This window comes from Fukomys damarensis, unplaced genomic scaffold (genome assembly GCF_012274545.1).
Source record: "Fukomys damarensis isolate Sample0158 unplaced genomic scaffold, DMR_v1.0_HiC HiC_scaffold_14, whole genome shotgun sequence".
Classification (NCBI taxonomy): Eukaryota; Metazoa; Chordata; class Mammalia; order Rodentia; family Bathyergidae; genus Fukomys; species Fukomys damarensis.
In genome coordinates this window covers 65,919,466-65,937,099 of record NW_022900926.1, presented here as the reverse complement: position 1 = coordinate 65,937,099, position 17,634 = coordinate 65,919,466, and the positions used below count along the sequence as shown (strand labels likewise).

The window sequence follows — 17,634 nt, the reverse complement described above, 5'->3', positions numbered from 1 at the left end:
TCATGATTAGCCTTCATAACAGACCAAATATATTGCCTCCCTGCCATCTACTGTTGATACATGCTGTCATTTGACATTCTGAATTACAGATACGTGGCATTTGAAATCTATATAACTTTGAAAGTAAAAGAAACCAAACAGTACTTAAACTTCTTATATTATGTACTTCAAATAATTATATTTTAGTTTAAATTTAGACTTATTTAGAATCGTCAATTCAGATAATAATAAAATCTTATTTTTCTGTAAACAGTTGAATGAATAATTAGACCATATTCTGGTATGTACAAAAATATTTAAGACTTACCTTAAAAATTAATTTCTTATGAGCCTCCTTGCTGTATTGTTTTACTTTTCTGTACATATGTGTGAAACCAACTACTGTAGAAAACAATCTATTAGAAAAATTTGCTTTATTTTTACTTGCCAATAGTCTTATTTGAAATTTCTACTCCAAATTATTTTTTAAAATTAGTCTTTCATGCAAACATAAAAACAAATCATTTGATTTTAAATAGTCAAAATTTCCAGATTAATAGTAAAAAATTTATCTGAAAACAAATTTTGGGGTAATAATCCTATAAATATGGTATCATTACTATACAGTTTAAAATTGTAGCAAAATATATGCTTAATATTTCTGACCTATGTTAATTTTCTGCTGTATTTCATTTGACCAAAACAGTGTTGAGTGCATCTTTATGGTGCTAATTGCTCACAGAAGTAATCTGGTAATGGACTACATAGGATGTTTACAATGAAGCTATAAGTTTATCTGGATTTAAAAATTTTAAGCAAACATTTACTATGTCATTTTGCTTTACCTTGAAGAACTGTAGACTTATTTCAGTTATACCAATCAGTAAGATCTTATTTATAACAAGAAATATTCCATTGAAATATTGTGTTGTAATATGGGACAATGTAAATGTTTTTCATGGTTTCTATCAATGAGAAAAGATGATAAAAGAAGGGATTAAAAAAGATCAATAAAGTGCATGGTGAGCTCAAAGAATATATAACTAAACAGATAATAGACTTAATAAAAAATTGGCAAGTTTACAGAACACATGAGTAAAAAAAAAAAAAAAAACTACATGACTGAACAAAATGATACAAAATATAAATGACCAGTTTAGTGAAGAATTCAAGTCCATAAAAAGATATGAAACAGAAATTGAGGACATTAAAACTCTAAAGTATGGGCAGCAGAAGTGATCAGTGTAAGAAAAGAGGGTCAGCACTAGAAGATAGGGCTGATCCTGGGGACCAGTTACTCAGAAATGCCTTAAACACACAAGCGAACGTTTAAAAATGGATCCAACAAGCAGGTAGATGATGCAAAGAAGACTAATCTAAGATTAAGCGGAATTAGAGAAAAATCAGAAGATAACACAAATGGCACAAAAGCCTTCTTACAGAAATAATAGCAAAAAACTTTACAAATATGGGGAAAGAAATAAACATACAGATAAGTGAGGCATACAGAACCTCAAATAGCCATCATCAGAGAAGAACTCTGTATTATAGTCAAACTCTCAGAAGTTCAACACAAGGACACAATCTTAAAAATGGTTAGAGGAAAGTAATGGATCACTTATTTAGAACTACAGCAGACTTCTCAACACAAACTTTAAAGGCCAGAAGGGCTTGGAGTGAAGTGTTTCAAGCTCTAAAGGAAACTAACTTCCAACCCAGACAGATATATTCTGCAAAGCTATCTTTACAATTTTATGGAGAAATAAGATATTTCCATGACAATGAACACCATAAGAAATGCAGGACCACTAAAGCAGAACTCCAAACAGTTCCCAAGGATATCCTAGAATGAGACAGTGAAGCTAACAATGCCAAAAACTCTAATAGAATAAATACACCATGCAGAGCAAGCAGTTAAACAGAAAGGAAAAAAGGGGACTCATCAATGGTAAAATAATGCAATGACAAGTCAATACCTTTCAGTAATAACTCAAGGTGAATGGTCTCAATTCCCCAGTCAAAAGACACAGATTGGCAAAACATTTGTATCTCCCAGATCAGAACTCATTTGTGAGTTGGGGAATTACTGTGTTAGTTAGTCCTCTGAGGAATAGCTAGCAACATTTTTCCCATTCTGTATGTTGTCTCTACTTTTGTTTCCCTTGCCGTACAGAAGTTTGACATGGTCCCATTTGTTGATTCTTGGTTATTTCTGTATAATTTGCCCACACCTATGTTTTTGAGTTTTGCTTATTTTATCTAACAGCAGATTGTTTTTGCTTTAATTTTCAGATCTTTGGCCACTTTTAACTTTGGTCCACGCTGTGGTAATGGTCTAGACTCAATCTGCTACATGTGGATAGCCAGTTTTCCATAAGTAAATGTATGTATCTTTGAATCAGTAATTCTATCTACCTGCATCAATTTGCCCAAGTAGGCATACATTATACATGTAGTAGTTAAGTTCTGGCTAATAACACTGGATAAATATATGTCTTTGGTCTCCCAACAAATTTTTTCCTGACTCTACATTTTTTTTCAAACACGATAAATGCAGAAATGAAGTTTCTTGAAGACCCTGCCTCTGAGATACAGAGGTCAGCTTGAAGCTAATGCAAGTTTTAGCTGATCCAATGCTTGCGTAACTGCTGCGTCCACAAGAGCTATTTGGGTGCCTCCTCCTTTCTAGTCACTGCTTTTCAACAAAACCCTGGTTCATGGGATGCTGAAATGTCTTGCAAGTAATGAAAGAAATGTGAAACACTTGAATTGATGTATGGAAATTCTACCAGATTTGACTGCATAGATAACTTATAAGCAATATTAAATTACAAAAAATTCAATGCACTGGTTTTTCCAATACTGATCATATCAATACAATGGCCTTTTAGTGCCATGTTAGAATTTAAACATTATGAAAGGAAATGAGTTTCATAGAAATGTATGTTATATAAATGGCAGCAAAGAGAAGCAGTGGTGCTTTCAAAGGAGCAGAAATTGAAGGAATATGAAGTGGATATTTTGATAGAAAACTCTCATAAATAAAATGGGGGGAGAAGCCTATTTCCATAGCCAGGAAACAATGTTGTAGATATATATGCACGGAACAAAATTAGGTATGCAAACATCTTCAAGGACCTGGAAACAGTGGTTACGGTTTCTCAAACCCACAAAATACAAATGTGTTCGAATGTCTGGAGACAATGTGACCTTTTTTTGCCTAATGTGAGACCGAACTTTAAGGCCAGACCAAGACAGGAGCTATATTCACGGCCAAGTGTTGGCCTGGGTACTTCGCACTGTAGATATGCAAACTAAGTATGAGTATGTTTAGGGGCTTGATTGTAAAGTAGCAGCAACTGGAAGGACATAACCTCTAGTAATCACAAGTGAGCATGTCTTAAGTGGACCAAGTACCTTCAGAATGGCAGTGTGGCTCAGAAATGACCCTGGCAGGCATAGCCATCCCAGGCAGACAAGAAGTGAGTGAGAGCAAAATGTAGCACACACACTGAACCCACCCAACCTGCCCTGAGCAAATTAAAAAAAAAAAAAAAAAAAGTGAAATTAGAAAGGCAGGGGGATGTGAGAATGACCCAAGGATTCTATGTGCATGTATAAATCTGCCAAAATGAAACTCATTAATCCACACAAACAATTTAAAAATTGGGAAAAAGTTTCCAAATATATGTATAGCAAAAAACCTGGTAGGAATTTCCCCAAAGATGTCCTTAGTGTTTGTCTTGCGGGGAGGAGATTGGGAATAAACATATTTTTCTTCTTTATACTTTTTTTAAAAGCATTTTTATTTGCAATAAAGTTTTTATAGTAAGAAATTCTTGTCTTCTGAGTCTAACCTAGCATGCTATTATCAATACACATAGGTATAGCTCAATATAGTGTGGGGAATTAAAGTTTCAATTCTTGGATTATCTGAAAATTGCTCCGTGAAAAGGATTACTCTGAACTTGGATTCATTTAAAATGTTTTTTAAGAAACAAATGCTCTTCAGTGTTCACAGATAAAGAGCAGCAAATGTACCATTCATTAGTAGGATCATAAATTAGGCTTCTTGGCAGCTCAGCTCTTGCCTCCTCTCCACATGTACGCTGCAGGCTTCCTGTCTGGTTGCACTGAGAACTCAGACCTTTTTACATGAATTGCTGTAAAATACAGGGCTGAAACCTCGCAAAATAGAAGGGTGACATGACAAACAGACTCAGGAGTCAGACACACGGTGTCCTGCCCCTGGCAAAACCAATTCTTCCGTCAGGGAGGCAGGAACTTGGTTTTTGCTCTTTTCTGTTCAAGTACTTAGGAGAACCAAAGCAAGAAATAGTTGGAAACTTGATTTTTTTATTAGAATTTTTAATGAGAAAATTTATGAAATACTAAATGGCTTTAGACATGTTTTCAAAGATTTTTTAATAATATGGAAAAACATATTCACAATCTAATAGTGTTTTTAAAAAAACAAGATATAGTTAAGATTACGATTTGTTAAAAAAAATGAATGTTGCCTCAAAACAATGGATGCAAAAAATAAGATGACATATATGACATTAATAATGATTGTTGTGGGCCAGGGACGCAGGCACAACTTGTGAAAATGAGCCAAAGAAAGCTTCTCATGACACAAGGGCAAGTTCATTGCAAAGGGCATTTTCCTTCTATCCACTGAGGGTCTGGCTCCCAGCCACTTTCCCCTTCCAGCTTGGCAAGGTGGCATCACTGTAGACTCTTCTCTGAGGAAGCATGCAACTTGGGCTATGCCTCGTCTCCACTTTGTCCTCTCCTCCGCACTGTTACTGGAGGAAACAAACTTGTCTTCAAGCAAGTTGATTCCAATCAGGAGGGTGCAACATGTGAACCCTGTGGGAACTGCACGTGGTGAAAAATTCCTGTTGTCTGAACAAAGTCTACTGCTTCTCCTGAAGATGCAGGTGAGGAACTGACTCGGACACCTAGTACCTTCTCCATTGGTCATGCTCATACTGTCTGCTTCCTGCACCAAACAGACATGAAACCAAAGAATTAACTCTTTCCAAATAGTCAAACAAAAACCTGTACATTTTTTAGCCTGCATAAAAACGGCATGCTGAGTTGTGTACAAAGAACAGAGCTTTATTCTTTCAGTTTTGGCCACCTGTCATTAAAATTTTGTTCTATAATTATTCCATTAAAGTGGAAGCAATTAATTAGGAGCTAGTGCTGTTAGTGGAAGGAAACTGTCAAAATTGTTCCTCTTAACACCAGTTCCAACCATCTGCATGATATCTAGACATTTATTACTTGCTAATGACTTTGGAAATGGAAATTCATATGCAGATGGCTCACATGAGACTTTCTGCCAAGCACACACACACACACACACACACACAAGCCATGCATGTGGCTTTTCCAGGGCTAAGTCAGAGCTTCCTTCCACAGCCCATGGCATGGTTGGCCATTTTCTGCCTTTCTGACAGACAGGGAATGCTGGGAAGAGACTCAGAGCACAGCCACTCTCCTATGATTCAAAAAAGGTGATAGTGCATCACAGCTTAAAAAAAAAATTTCAGTCCTTGTTTTCCACCAGCCTACAAAGCATGGGCTACCCAAAGTACAGCCTTATAGCACCATGCCTGATGACCCCTAGAGGTGTGAAGACTCAGGGCTCCAGCAGAAGGCAGATGGCCAAAACAAATTAACATGATGATTCCCACACCCCTGTTATCCCAGATGAGGAGAGGGAGTTGCCTTCAGAATTCCCATGGAGAAGGGAGAATGTCAAGCATCTCAGGCAACATTACAGATCCTGACTGTGGAATCTAACACATCATTCCTCCCAGCTTTGAAAACATCAGCAAGGGAAGGCTTTGGTGCCCATTTGTTCTGAGTGGGGCCGTTCTGCCTCTCTTTGAAGCTGACCACCTCAAAGGTGTCCTCTCAGGGAGGTCTTGCTTCCCCACAGCTCCCAGTTCCCCAGCTGGCCCACACTTGTCCATGCTCTGGAACTTTGCCAACTCTGGCAGTAACAGAACACTTTTATTAGGAGGCACTCTGAGTTTGCTAACACCAAGAATTTTGCCTTTTGATTCTACGTTGGAATACAAAATACAAAAATAGGACTACATTCAATGCAGGGAAAATCCAGCAAAAAATGTGCTGCCTCAAGTTCAATTGTAGTAATTAACCATGAAAAAGTAAATTATTTGATCTGGAAAACATTCCAGTCCTAATGAAAGGCTGTGCAACAGATACTTTATACAGAACATCTAGAATCAGAAAGCTAGAACCACTGACAGCACACCTGTGGACTCAGGCCCGCTGCAAACGAATGTGCACTCCTGCTCCCAAGCCACCTGGCAGGAGCACAGCTGTTCTGGTCCTGAGACCCTCACCAACAGCTCAGCACTCCACATTCAGGTCAGCCTTTTGTCCCATGACCTCTGGCGACATTCTGTGCTGTGTTCCTGTTATGATCCACCCCACAAAGAAGGGCTCTCCTTCAAAGATTTAGGTCTCAAACCAGGGAATAACCTCTCAGCAGATTTCAGGGTGTATTTGGGCAGCACAGTTTTCTGGTTCCAAGTAAGTAGAACTGCAGTGGTAAGCATGCTTCAGGGCCTTGCGGCCAGCCAGACACATACCTTAATGTCAGGCTTCAGATGCGCCCTGACATTCAAAGTGGCTTCATGGTGATGGGGTTTGTGCCATGCAGCCTGACTCCCAGCCTGGGAGGGATCCCCTTCAGGTAGCCAGGATGGAGGCAAGAAAAGCTGATGCCCTGCTGCTCACTCACTCAAGCAGCAGCACCGACTGCCTACAACCTGTGTGGCCTGGCACTGGTGTGTTTAGGACTCACTGGCTACAATCTTGTCACCGTTCTTCTGGATCAGGAAGAAATGTGTGCCTTTTGGTTATCTGGCTTTTTGTTTCTATAGTTTTGTTTCTATATTCCTAAAGAAATGTCAGAAATGAAATGCAAACTAATTGGTAGTTACGGATGAATGCACTGGATTTAAAAGCAAAACACCGGGGGATAAAGCAGAAAGCCTGGCACTATCTACATCATCACAGCACTGTGGACCAGTTCAGGAATTATCTAGTATCCAGAGAAACGTGCACTTGTGTTAGGAACCCCCCAGCCATTCAGTCTGTACTGAGTCTGTTTCATTAAGCTACTAGTTTCTGTGCGGTGCATTTAATATGCAGCAACAGGACTATGACCAAGAATTCAGGAAGGACCACGTCCTGAAGAAGAAAGACCATTCCAGGCAGAGAAGAGCATGTTTCCATAGGCTGGGCTGAGGCTATGATCACTGATGCGTATGAGAAGGAGCTGGAGAATGGCTGGAGAACGGCTGTAGGGTCACAAATGCAATGCTGGAGACACAGCCAGCACAGCTCTGCACTAAGCCTTGCCTGCCCCTTAGGTGAGATCACCAGGAGCCACACTCACTTGGCCATTGTGGAGCCTGGCCTTCCATCTCTGCATCCTTGCTGTGAGCCCAGACCCAGAGCCTGTATCTTCCTGATCTGCCACTGCATGCCTCTCAGGTCAGGCCCATGGGAGGCCCACCAGCTCTCACCAGCCAGCACTCACGTCCACCTGAAACTCCTGCTAGAGGCCTCTTGGCCTGATGTCCCTGCCAGGAGGACAGCTGCCACAGAGGTGGGGCTGTGTGGAATCACAACGGCCCTGGCCTCCCGGTGGGACCCACAGGATGAGGCTGCAACAGACCAACTCGTATGTGGACAACCCAAGGGAGGGGCTGGCCTTATGCAGGTTCTAGAGTCAGTTACTTCCTTTCTGGTGGGGAACAGTGTATCACGGTGAACACTGACCTCATACTTTAGGGAGAGTCAGTCTATCATTGTAATCTGCATGAGGAGAAATCTCTGGGCACTATTAGTATTTTCTAATAGAATCTGAGATCTAAGGAAGAAAGATTCTCCTTATCTAATTTAAACCATTGCCAGCCTGCCAAAGAAAAGCATTAAGTCAATATTTAAGGGGTTCTTCTGGGCACTTAGCCCAATGGCCATGCCCTGGGGCAGGGCCATACGGACACAGATAACCCTTGTGATTCAAGGTCAGTCAGGCCTCCCTGTATTTTCTGGCTTTATTTTGTATTTTAAAGATACAACTGATAGTGTTTTCTTTTTGTGGTACAAAAGATTGAATCCAGGGCCTTGCACAGCACTACACCACGAGCTACATCCATAGCCCTTTTACATTTTCATTTTGAGACAGGGTCTTGTGAAGTTGCTTGCCTTGAACTTGTGAACCCCCTCCCTCAGTCTTCTGAGTTAACTGGGATTATCAGCTTGCCTCACTGCACCCAGTGACAGTTTTCTTTCTGACAGAAAGAAATTTTTTTTATAAACAATTCCACATAAATAATAAAAACACTAGAGTTAATGCCAGGAAAGTAAAACTGAACAAGCTCTGGTATGAGATTCAGGAGATACAATGAAGACCCCTAGCTAGATGCTGGTTCCGCATGAATATGACACTGTGCCGTGAACACTTAAAATCTGCATGTAGGGCATGAGGAGGTAGGGGGCTCAGGACTAGAGGCAGGTCTGCCTGTGACAGGCACCCCAGGACCCTGGAATTTGCGAAGGCTGCAGCTGTCTCACAAGGCTATGTGAGGTTCCAACAAGCCAGCTATCTCTAAGACAGGGCAACTCTGGCCTGTCCCTGATGGCAGCTTTGTCGGCAATATAGCTCAGTTTCTTTACCTGCTGTTAGGTATTAGTATTCAGTACTCGCTGTCTGCCATGAAAAAACAGGATCAAAGAATCACAGAACTGAAGAACTAAGGAACACAGAGGTAACCTAGAGCAGCTGCCTGGTACAGAGGAGGAAGAGTAAGGAGAGCAATCCGGGCAATGTCCCTTGGTGGAGCCCTGATGACGTGGTGCAGCTCAGTGCACTCCTCCAGCTGGGTAAGCATCAGTCAGGGGTCTTCTCCCGGTGAGCGTCCGGCAGGTCTCTCCCCTTCCCCGTGGGTAAGCATCAAGCCAGATCTCTCCTCCAGCAGGGTGATCATGGGGGCCAAGGCTGTAGAACCACAGCTTCTTTCCCCATTCTGCCTGCCTACTCATCACCTGCCCTCACCTTCTGGTTTCTAGATGGAGGGAGGAGGGCAGAAATCTTGGGCCAAAGAAGGTAAGCACAGTCACCTTGCTCATGGGCACACTGGGCAAGTACAGGCACGATAAAAGAAAAACGATGGAAGAGGAGCAAGTTCTTCTGAGGAATGAGCATGGCTTCTGCAGGAAACCACCTGTCTCAAGAAAAGGCCACCAGCTCTTCCCCTGGCCCAGCCTTCGTCTAAGTGCTAAAGCCTTAGTGCATGGCCCTTGCACCAGCTTGCCCGGAGCCAGGGGACAAGCGGCTTGAACTCATCTATGCTGGAACATGTAGGAAGACAGGCTGGGATCCCACCTCACCCCAAGTGACCACTCCAAGCCGAATGCCTGCTTGTATTTTCATGCTATCTCATGGGTCATGGCCAGCCTTACAAGGACAGTCCAGAGGCCTTTAGCACTTTGGTGGCCTTTGGTCACTATGAGACATGGACCTCTTGCCCTTCTCCTACCTTCACCCTGGCCAAGTGTCTCTGAGTTCCATGTCCCCCATCCCCAACACTGCTTGTGACCATGCAGGCCTCCTACTGCCCAGCAGGCATTCATAGAGTCTTTCTCATACACCTGGAGGCTGCTCCCACCCCCATCAGGTCTTAGTTTAAATATCACCTCATCATGGAGATCTTCTCAGGCCCATTACTTAAAACAGCAGAGGGAGGAAGGAAGGTTCTACTGTCAAGCTTATGTTTCTCTTTAGACATCACCCTATGTCACTTGGAGGCCTGTCAGCTTAAAGACTTAAAAGCTGCAATGCTGGAGTCCTCTTGAAGTAGCCTACACCTGCTCCACCTAGCAGAGACAGATGATTCGACCGGTCAGTGCCATGCTGACCTCGTCATGTGGCTGAAGGCCCCAGGGTACCTCGGGCTCCAGGGCAGCCTGTGATTGCCGATCAGCACCCTCAGTCTACCTGTCTGCCCCAGTCACACCATCTAGTTCCAGGCAAATCACAGTCCCTCTGGTCACTTCTGGGCTCCCTGTCTTAGCCCTGTGAACTGTAGTATGTTCTAAATTGAAAGTAAACTCAAATATGCTGAAAAAGGCCGGGCGTGGTGGCGCACACCTGTAATCCCAGCACTCGGGAGGCTGAGGCAGGAGGATCGCTGTGAGTTCAAGACCAGCCTGGGCTACACAGTGAGTTCCAGGTCAGTCTCAACTACATAGTGAGATCCTGTCTCAAAAAAACCAACGAAACAAACAAACATGCTGGAAAAGAGAAATTTATGTGGCACAAGTGGATGTGGACCTGATATATCTGTCAGTGAAGTGGCAGTGATCCTCACGGACATGCTGCACTAGGGAATGTAAGAGAAAGGCATGCTACTGAGCAGGTCCAGCAGGGCGAGCAGAAGCCACAGATGCCAGACAGTGGCAGGATGTGGTGAGGCAGAGTCTCTGCAGGTTTTAGCCAGCTCAAGGACACCTCCAAAGCAAACACAGGTCTATACTGATGGAGCTTATCTTGGCTGGGGTGGATACTTCAAGAACATTCACAGGAACTGGCCCACACTGAGCTACATAGCAAGCTCCGTGCTTTACTCAATGTGCAGACTCAGAAGGCCAAGAGGACAGGGTATGGCACTGGACAAAAGCACTGTCCGTGGCTGGTACCAGTCCTTCCTGGGCAGTGGCACAGAGGAGGCCTGCACTGGCTGCTCCCAGAAATAGCACCAGAAGTGCCAACTGGGCCAGTGCTGAAGACTCGCTGTCCCTTGGATAGTAATCTGAGCAACATGTTGGTCTCCACACATTAGAGTTCACAAAAGTAAGAGCCAGGAATTAAAAGTGTGTCTACATAAAAGGATAAAATTAAGTAAAATCTTAGGCGATTTCAAAATCTATAAAGTATGGTTCTTGAAACTAAGGAATGAGTGTAAATACCAATATGAGGTTCTTCATGTATTTAAGTGCAAATTATTATACGCTAAATTCAGCACAGCATGAGCATTAAAAGTTATCTGTATTACATGAGTGAGAAGCCAGGGGTATGGCTTATTTTCCACATCATACTGTCAGCCTCTTCTATTTGTAGTTCATGGCATGACATGAAAAGTACCAGGATATTCCTGTTAGTGGTGTTTGCATTAGAAGGATGAACCTTCTGCATAAAACCTTTATATGAGCCTTCTGTTGAGTAAATTAAAACAATCTTGAACAGATGAATGAAGTGACAGAAAATACAGTGGCAAAGAGCAGATGGGCCAGAAGTAAGCAGAAAAATTATTGTCCCCATGTCAATGAACAAGGAATCAGACATACCAACATGTGTATCAGTCTCTCCAACTATGAACATACTACACAGAGAATAAAATACACCTCTCTGTTCGACTGTTAATACACAATCCATGTTTGAACTGCAAAAGGCAGCGGTGGGCAACACCACAATGGAAAAGCAAGTGGCTAAGGGCATGCAGTAGCCTCTTACCTGGTCCCTGGTCTCTCCACGGATGTCCTTGCCCAGAACGACTGTATGTAGAGCTCATCCTGTGGGAGCTAGAGTTCTGTCTTCCCCACCTCCCTGTGGGAATACAATGTGTGAGCAGACATGACTTATTTTACCCTGGATTTAAAAACACAGCTGTTCCCAAAGTATCAAGTCTCACAATGGCATGGAGCGCTTCAGGTGGGGCTGCAGCACAGTCTGGCTCAAAAAGGAGCCAAATCTACACCTCAAAACCTGAATGGGAGAGGTGGCTTTCCGTTGGGCGCTGAGAAACAACAGCCCAACAGGATGCTTCGCCACCTGCCTTCAAGAGAAGATTCCAGCTCACCAGTTCTGCCCTGGGAGCAATGGGCCAGAAGCTGCTAACCCAGAAAGGAAAGATGAGCCTCACCTCTGTACCCTCAAACCAACTCAATCCTGCAGAGGCTCTTTCCTTGAGCACATTCCTTGACTTTAGGAGCTCCTCCCAATATCCCACAAACTCACTAACACAAACTTTTTGTACTATAAAATCTTTATCAATTTCTAAATATAGATATCCTGTTCCATTTATCTCCACTAGAAGCATGGATTAAGCATCAATGTATGTGTTTTTTAATCTTGGTATTTCACAGTGCTCCCACAAAGAAAGAGGGCCGAGACTGACCAGCACCCACCACTGGTGTAAACTACTGTTCCACAGACATGGGGCTGGGTCCACTAGATAATGTAACTTCAGTCAGTATTCCCCAAAGGCAGGCACATGTATGGCGTGATACCTTCAAAGATGGTCTGGAGCTACCGTGCAAACAAAGAGGAAGGACCCATTTAACATGCCCAGGCCACAGACCACAGGGACTTTAAGCACCAGCGAGCAGAGAAGACTGAGGTACCGCTTTTGGGACATGCTGAGTAAGCCCTGCACCTTCTCCAGGATCATCCCTTGTGTAGCGCTCAGGATGGTGTCCAGCTGGTCTCCCTGCCTCATTTTCCTCTACTGTCAGTGCAGTCACCATCCTAAGAACACATTTCTAATCACAGTACTTCAAAAAGTCCCCTAATTTGCAGCAGATAAACACACCAACTTTTGACTTTGGCATTTGACAGGCTTCTGCTTCTAGTTCCTACTTACTTTCCCTGGCTTTTCTTCCACTGCAGTGATTTACTGAAACCTAACTCTTGGCCTTCTTACCTACTACATTTCCTTGCTGCAGCTGCAGCTCTTAGCTCCTTGGTTCCTTTGCAAAACCCTTTCGCAACTGCTGCCCTCACAGCTGAGCCCCTGGGTGCATGGTGCCAATCATAAACAGCTGCCAGCATAGGGATGCTAACTGCAGTGCTACAGGTTTCCGTCTGGGTGAATCAGTTCTGATGTCTGGCACATAAGCTGCATACAACCCCTCGCCTGGGCAGCTGTAAATTCACAGATATCACCTCCATATGCACACTCAGGGAGGAAGAGTGGCTTTGCCCTAGCCTCCTCCAGCAGCCCATAGGAGCAGGCAACAACAGGAAGCTCTGCTAAGTATGGTGGCCCTTCTCCATCACAGGACACACATGGACAGTGTGACCACAGGAGCCTGGGATTGCAGGTCCCCTGATGATGGCCACCTCAAAGTAACCTGCACACAGCCATCAGCACGTCTCTCTGCCATTGAGCAATCACGAGGGATGTATGCATGGGGCAGACTCTGAATCTCAGCTGCCAACCACTGAGGGGAAACAGGCAATGCAAGGAGAAGGTGGAACATTTATTTTGTAATGAATAAAGTTTTGTTTTGGGATCTCAAATTCTGTCTATCTGCAGTTGGTAGGAGAAAGTTAGGACAGAGAAAAAGGTGGGAGACAGAGAAAAAAATGTGTTCTTCTGGTCTGGGACCAGCTTCACACCCTAGCTGATCTTTCCACATACAAGGTCCCACAGAAAAGGCTCACCCAGTGGGGCCACACACACTGCATAGCCTCTAGGAGTGGATTGCACACTGCTATCAAGCAAGGCTCCAGGGGACAGTCTGGAGGGTAGAAGCCTGAGATGAAAAGTAATGGGATTGCTATGCTTACAGGTAGAGGTACTATAGGAGGACATGAAAAAATAATTAAATAATTTAAAGAATCTCACCAGGGATTTAGCTTGGAGGTTCTGGTGCCTGCCTCATAAGCTCAAGGACCGAAGTTTGATCCCCGGTACCCCCCCAAAAAACAAAAAAACAACAAAAAATCCCATTAACAAACATGTTCAACTCCACGAAAAATAAGCATTCAATCAATGAAATACATTTCTTCATCTACCAAATTAGTAAAAAAAAATTTTTTTAATATTTTTAAATGCTATCAAGGTTGCCATCTAACAGATTCTTATTGCTGGTAAAGGTATGAAATGAAGAAAGGACTGTAGAAAACAAGCTGGCAGCATTTACCTAAAATCTGATTATATTTTGATCTATCATTTCAACTGTCTAGGGTATTTTATTTTAAGGAAATAATGCACATTTTTCTGAAAGCAATGTGAATGAGGAAAAAGGAAATAGCTGCAGATCTCAAAACAGACAAAGTAAGACTCTATGGCTACTGTGGAAAAATGCTCTCTTTAACAAGACTGTATGGTAAATTAAGTGGAACCTGGAAAAACGGGATTCAAAACTGTATCAAGTACCCACTATGACATAAAAGCACAGGGAAATACTGCAGAAATATATCATCTGTCAGCACCTGTCACCTTCAGGTGACAGAACTAGAGATCATTTTTATTTCCTTTTCATTATGTTCTTTATACTCTAAATTTTTCTAACATGACTTTATTATGAGGAAAAACTAAACCTAAACTTTTGTAAAGTCAGCACACTACCATGTGGCCTCTGCACTTTGGGGAACTGTAGGAAGTAGGTTGTATGCACAGAAAGAGCATAATTATTCAATTAATGATTCAGTCTTTTCCGAAATGTTGTTTTTAAATGGACCAAGATTTAAATTATTGAGTGGAGCGCTATCGGATTAATTTTAATCCTTTCTTATCATTTCATCATCATCTTCTTGGAGTTTTTTTTCTTTTTCTTAGTCGGGGTCTTACTATGCAGTTCAGGGCCGCCTTGAACTATGTAGCCCAGGCTGGCATCGAACTCACAGTGATCCTCCTGCCTCAGCCTTCCGAATGCTAGGATTGCAGGTATTCACCACCTTGCCTGGCTCTTCTTGGAATTTTTTACCAGTAAGCCTCAGGAAAACCTCAGACTATCACAGGTTCAGAACACTGAGTGACTGGGGAAATAAAGTACCTGGTCCTTGCCCACCTGTGTGGTGTGAGTTCCAGTGTGTTCGGCCCACGATGCGACGATTCTCTTTCATGCAGGCCTTGCAAACCACTGCCTTCAGATTGTGAAATTTGGTGAGCCAAGATCTCTGCAAACAGATTGAATGCTAATGAGAGCTGGCCACACATTCTGGAAAGAGGCCAACTCATACATAGCAGGGTTTGACACAGAGGGGATGGGACACACACCATGAGCAGTCTGTCCTGAAAGATATTAACCAGCTGGCTGCGTGTTCTGTACAGCTGAGAACACTGCACAGTCCTCCTGTAGTGTGATCAAGAGAGGGTCTCAGAAGAACCCCCCAAGTCTCTTGGAAAAGCATCATTAAGCAAATATACCTACCTTTCTCTTCTGTGGGTTAAGCAGTCATTGCTAAGAAACAACCTAGCTGATTACCACACAAGCTTACCTAAAGAGCTATACATCTTCTCATTCACATTCTTAATTACAGGTTACACTGAGGACACAAAACAGCAGCAAACAGAGGGAGGGGGCAGTAACCCTTTCCTAGCAGCTTTCTGTTTTACTAGTGAATATTCTATCCTATGTACTTGATTCTCCTTTAATTTGCTATCAAGTGTGTGGTCAAAGATCAGATACAGAAGAAAGGGGCCCACAGTGTCATCCATGGCCATGGCCTGAAGGTGAGGTCTCCTTTCATCACTGCTACATCAACACTCAAAGCTGAAAAGTATATTTTCTCTTACTTTGCTTTTGCTGTCCATGCATAATTTGGACTTCTTCTAAGTTCTGAACACAGAAATCCTATGACACCCTGGGATTTTTTTCCTTTGGTGAGAAATGGTGGTGGCAACACATTACCAAATGTTTTCCCTCTGGTATGAAAGCTTGGAGTGTTTTATCTAACAGACCAGTATGCTCTCTCAAAATCACACTGCCTTCACATCCCTGCGGGTATTAAAATATTCCAAATGAGCTTGGCGTGGGGCCTTATTTGGAAGTCTTCCAGGAACCATGCAGCGACTGTATTCCGAAAGTAGAGCAGCAGCCACATCCCCAGGGACACAGGCAGCCTTCTGAATATTTTCAAGTGCCCCACCACCTGGTCTGGGGTCTACAGCAGCCTTTCTGCAGAAAGTGAAAATTCTCCATCTCTACGCCCTCCCCAGGGCAGAGGCCTCAGCACACAGAGAAACCAACACAGATGCTCCTGGGCAGAGGTTTCTGGTGTCAGAGAGTAACTAGACTTTTTTGTCAGGAAACTAGTTGTGGAAGTATAACTCATCTTCATATTAATTGTGTAGATTTCTGAAGCGTCAGACGAGGATGTTTTTGCGAAATGTTTGTTTTGCTAAAGCTGAGTGATTGTTAAGACAAACAGCCCTGCTCACTTCATGTACAGACCAGGACTCTGCATTGTCAGATGTGCTAAAGGTTCTGGCCTCAAACCTACTGTTTCTGAAATGTGCAAAGCAAAATAAAACAAACAAACAAACAAACAAACAAACTGTGAACTCACATTTTGTTCCAAAAGAACCTCCGCAGCATATCCCTTTTCAGATTGCAGGTACTTCTGATGAAAAAGCTTCCCATCAAACACATTCCAGGGCATGAACTCATTTGTCTCCCAGGGGAAGCCACATGCACTATTGACCAGAGCCAGAGTGGTGAGGCCTCGGACGAGGAGGGACCCAAGCTGCACAGCTCGGGGGTCGATGTAGTCGAGCTGCAGAGACAGACCCACACCGAAGACATAAAACAGTGCCTTCACCCAGAAACCAGACACATGTTGAGTTCTGCTGACTACAAGAATCTGTGCAAGCAAATTCAGCTGAGGGAACATGAGGGGGAACCTCTTTGGGGAGCTAATGGAGCCACAGTTGTTCGCTCAGATATGGCTGCAGGACAGTGTTCCACCCCAGGAGCGTCAGAGCTGCAAACAGAAATGCCTGCTTACCTCCATCACAGAGGCGCCCACTAGAAGACACCTGCAAGATCACTACTGCTGGGTTTCACCTCTGGAAAACTTTCTTCAAAGGCAAGGCATCACATTAGATATGTAGGCTATGTGTCTAAAAATCACAATTGCTGTAATTATAAAAGCTTCTGAAGTTCTCATTTTAAATGAATATTTACTGCTTAAGAATAAAATGACATTGTGCATCTCAAAAAGCTGATTATAACAAAACAAGAATGTCATATCAACACAAAATACATGTTTTCCTTGTCAGATCCACATTGATGTCCAATGTTCCTGCTGTCCTCAAAGAGAAGGCACCCCTGGGTGCTGCAGAGGGGGTTGCTGCACTCTGCAGGCAGCTGCAGGTGTGCCTCACAGCTCTGAAACTCCTGGCCACACAGACCTCACACTCATATCAGCATAGTGAGTGTCCAAGTGACCTCACTAAGAACAAGCGAGTGCACCAGTCATCCTCAGCTCTAGTTCTGTGCGCATATCAACACAGTGCATTTTTACATGGATTACATTATCTAATAAGAGTACATAACACATGTGAAATAAATAAGGAAATACTAACAGATGTTTTACACCTTTAAAGCAATGCTTCCCTTATCAAAATGCAGTAAGTCTAAACATTTTAAGAAATTTATCATGAACTGGGATTACGTCAGAATTAATTCTAAAGTTTGATCAAAAGTTTTCTGTTAGCTGGGCATGGTGGTGCATGCCTATAAAACCACACTGAGGCAGCACGATCATGAGTTCAAGGCCATCCTGGGCAACTTAGCAAGATCCCGTCTCAAGACAAAAAAATAAAACTGGGTTAAATCCTCAGTACTGACCAAAAAAAAAAAAAAAAAAAA

At 43.0% G+C, this 17,634-nt stretch overlaps 1 protein-coding gene across 1 annotated transcript in view; it reads right to left on the bottom strand.

Annotated features, from left to right (window-relative positions):
* Nucleotides 1-4,456: 4,456 nt before the first annotated feature.
* Fam120b (family with sequence similarity 120B) overlaps nt 4,457-17,634 on the bottom strand; it is a 76,490-nt gene continuing 63,312 nt past the window's right edge. The window contains exons 7-10 of the mRNA XM_010628925.2: nt 16,331-16,537; nt 14,830-14,938; nt 11,546-11,638; nt 4,457-4,984 (exon numbers count right to left, since the gene is read on the bottom strand). Coding sequence (XP_010627227.1) covers nt 4,944-4,984; nt 11,546-11,638; nt 14,830-14,938; nt 16,331-16,537 — 450 coding nt within the window. The 3' untranslated portion in view covers nt 4,457-4,943. The remainder of the gene's footprint in view (nt 4,985-11,545; nt 11,639-14,829; nt 14,939-16,330; nt 16,538-17,634) is intronic.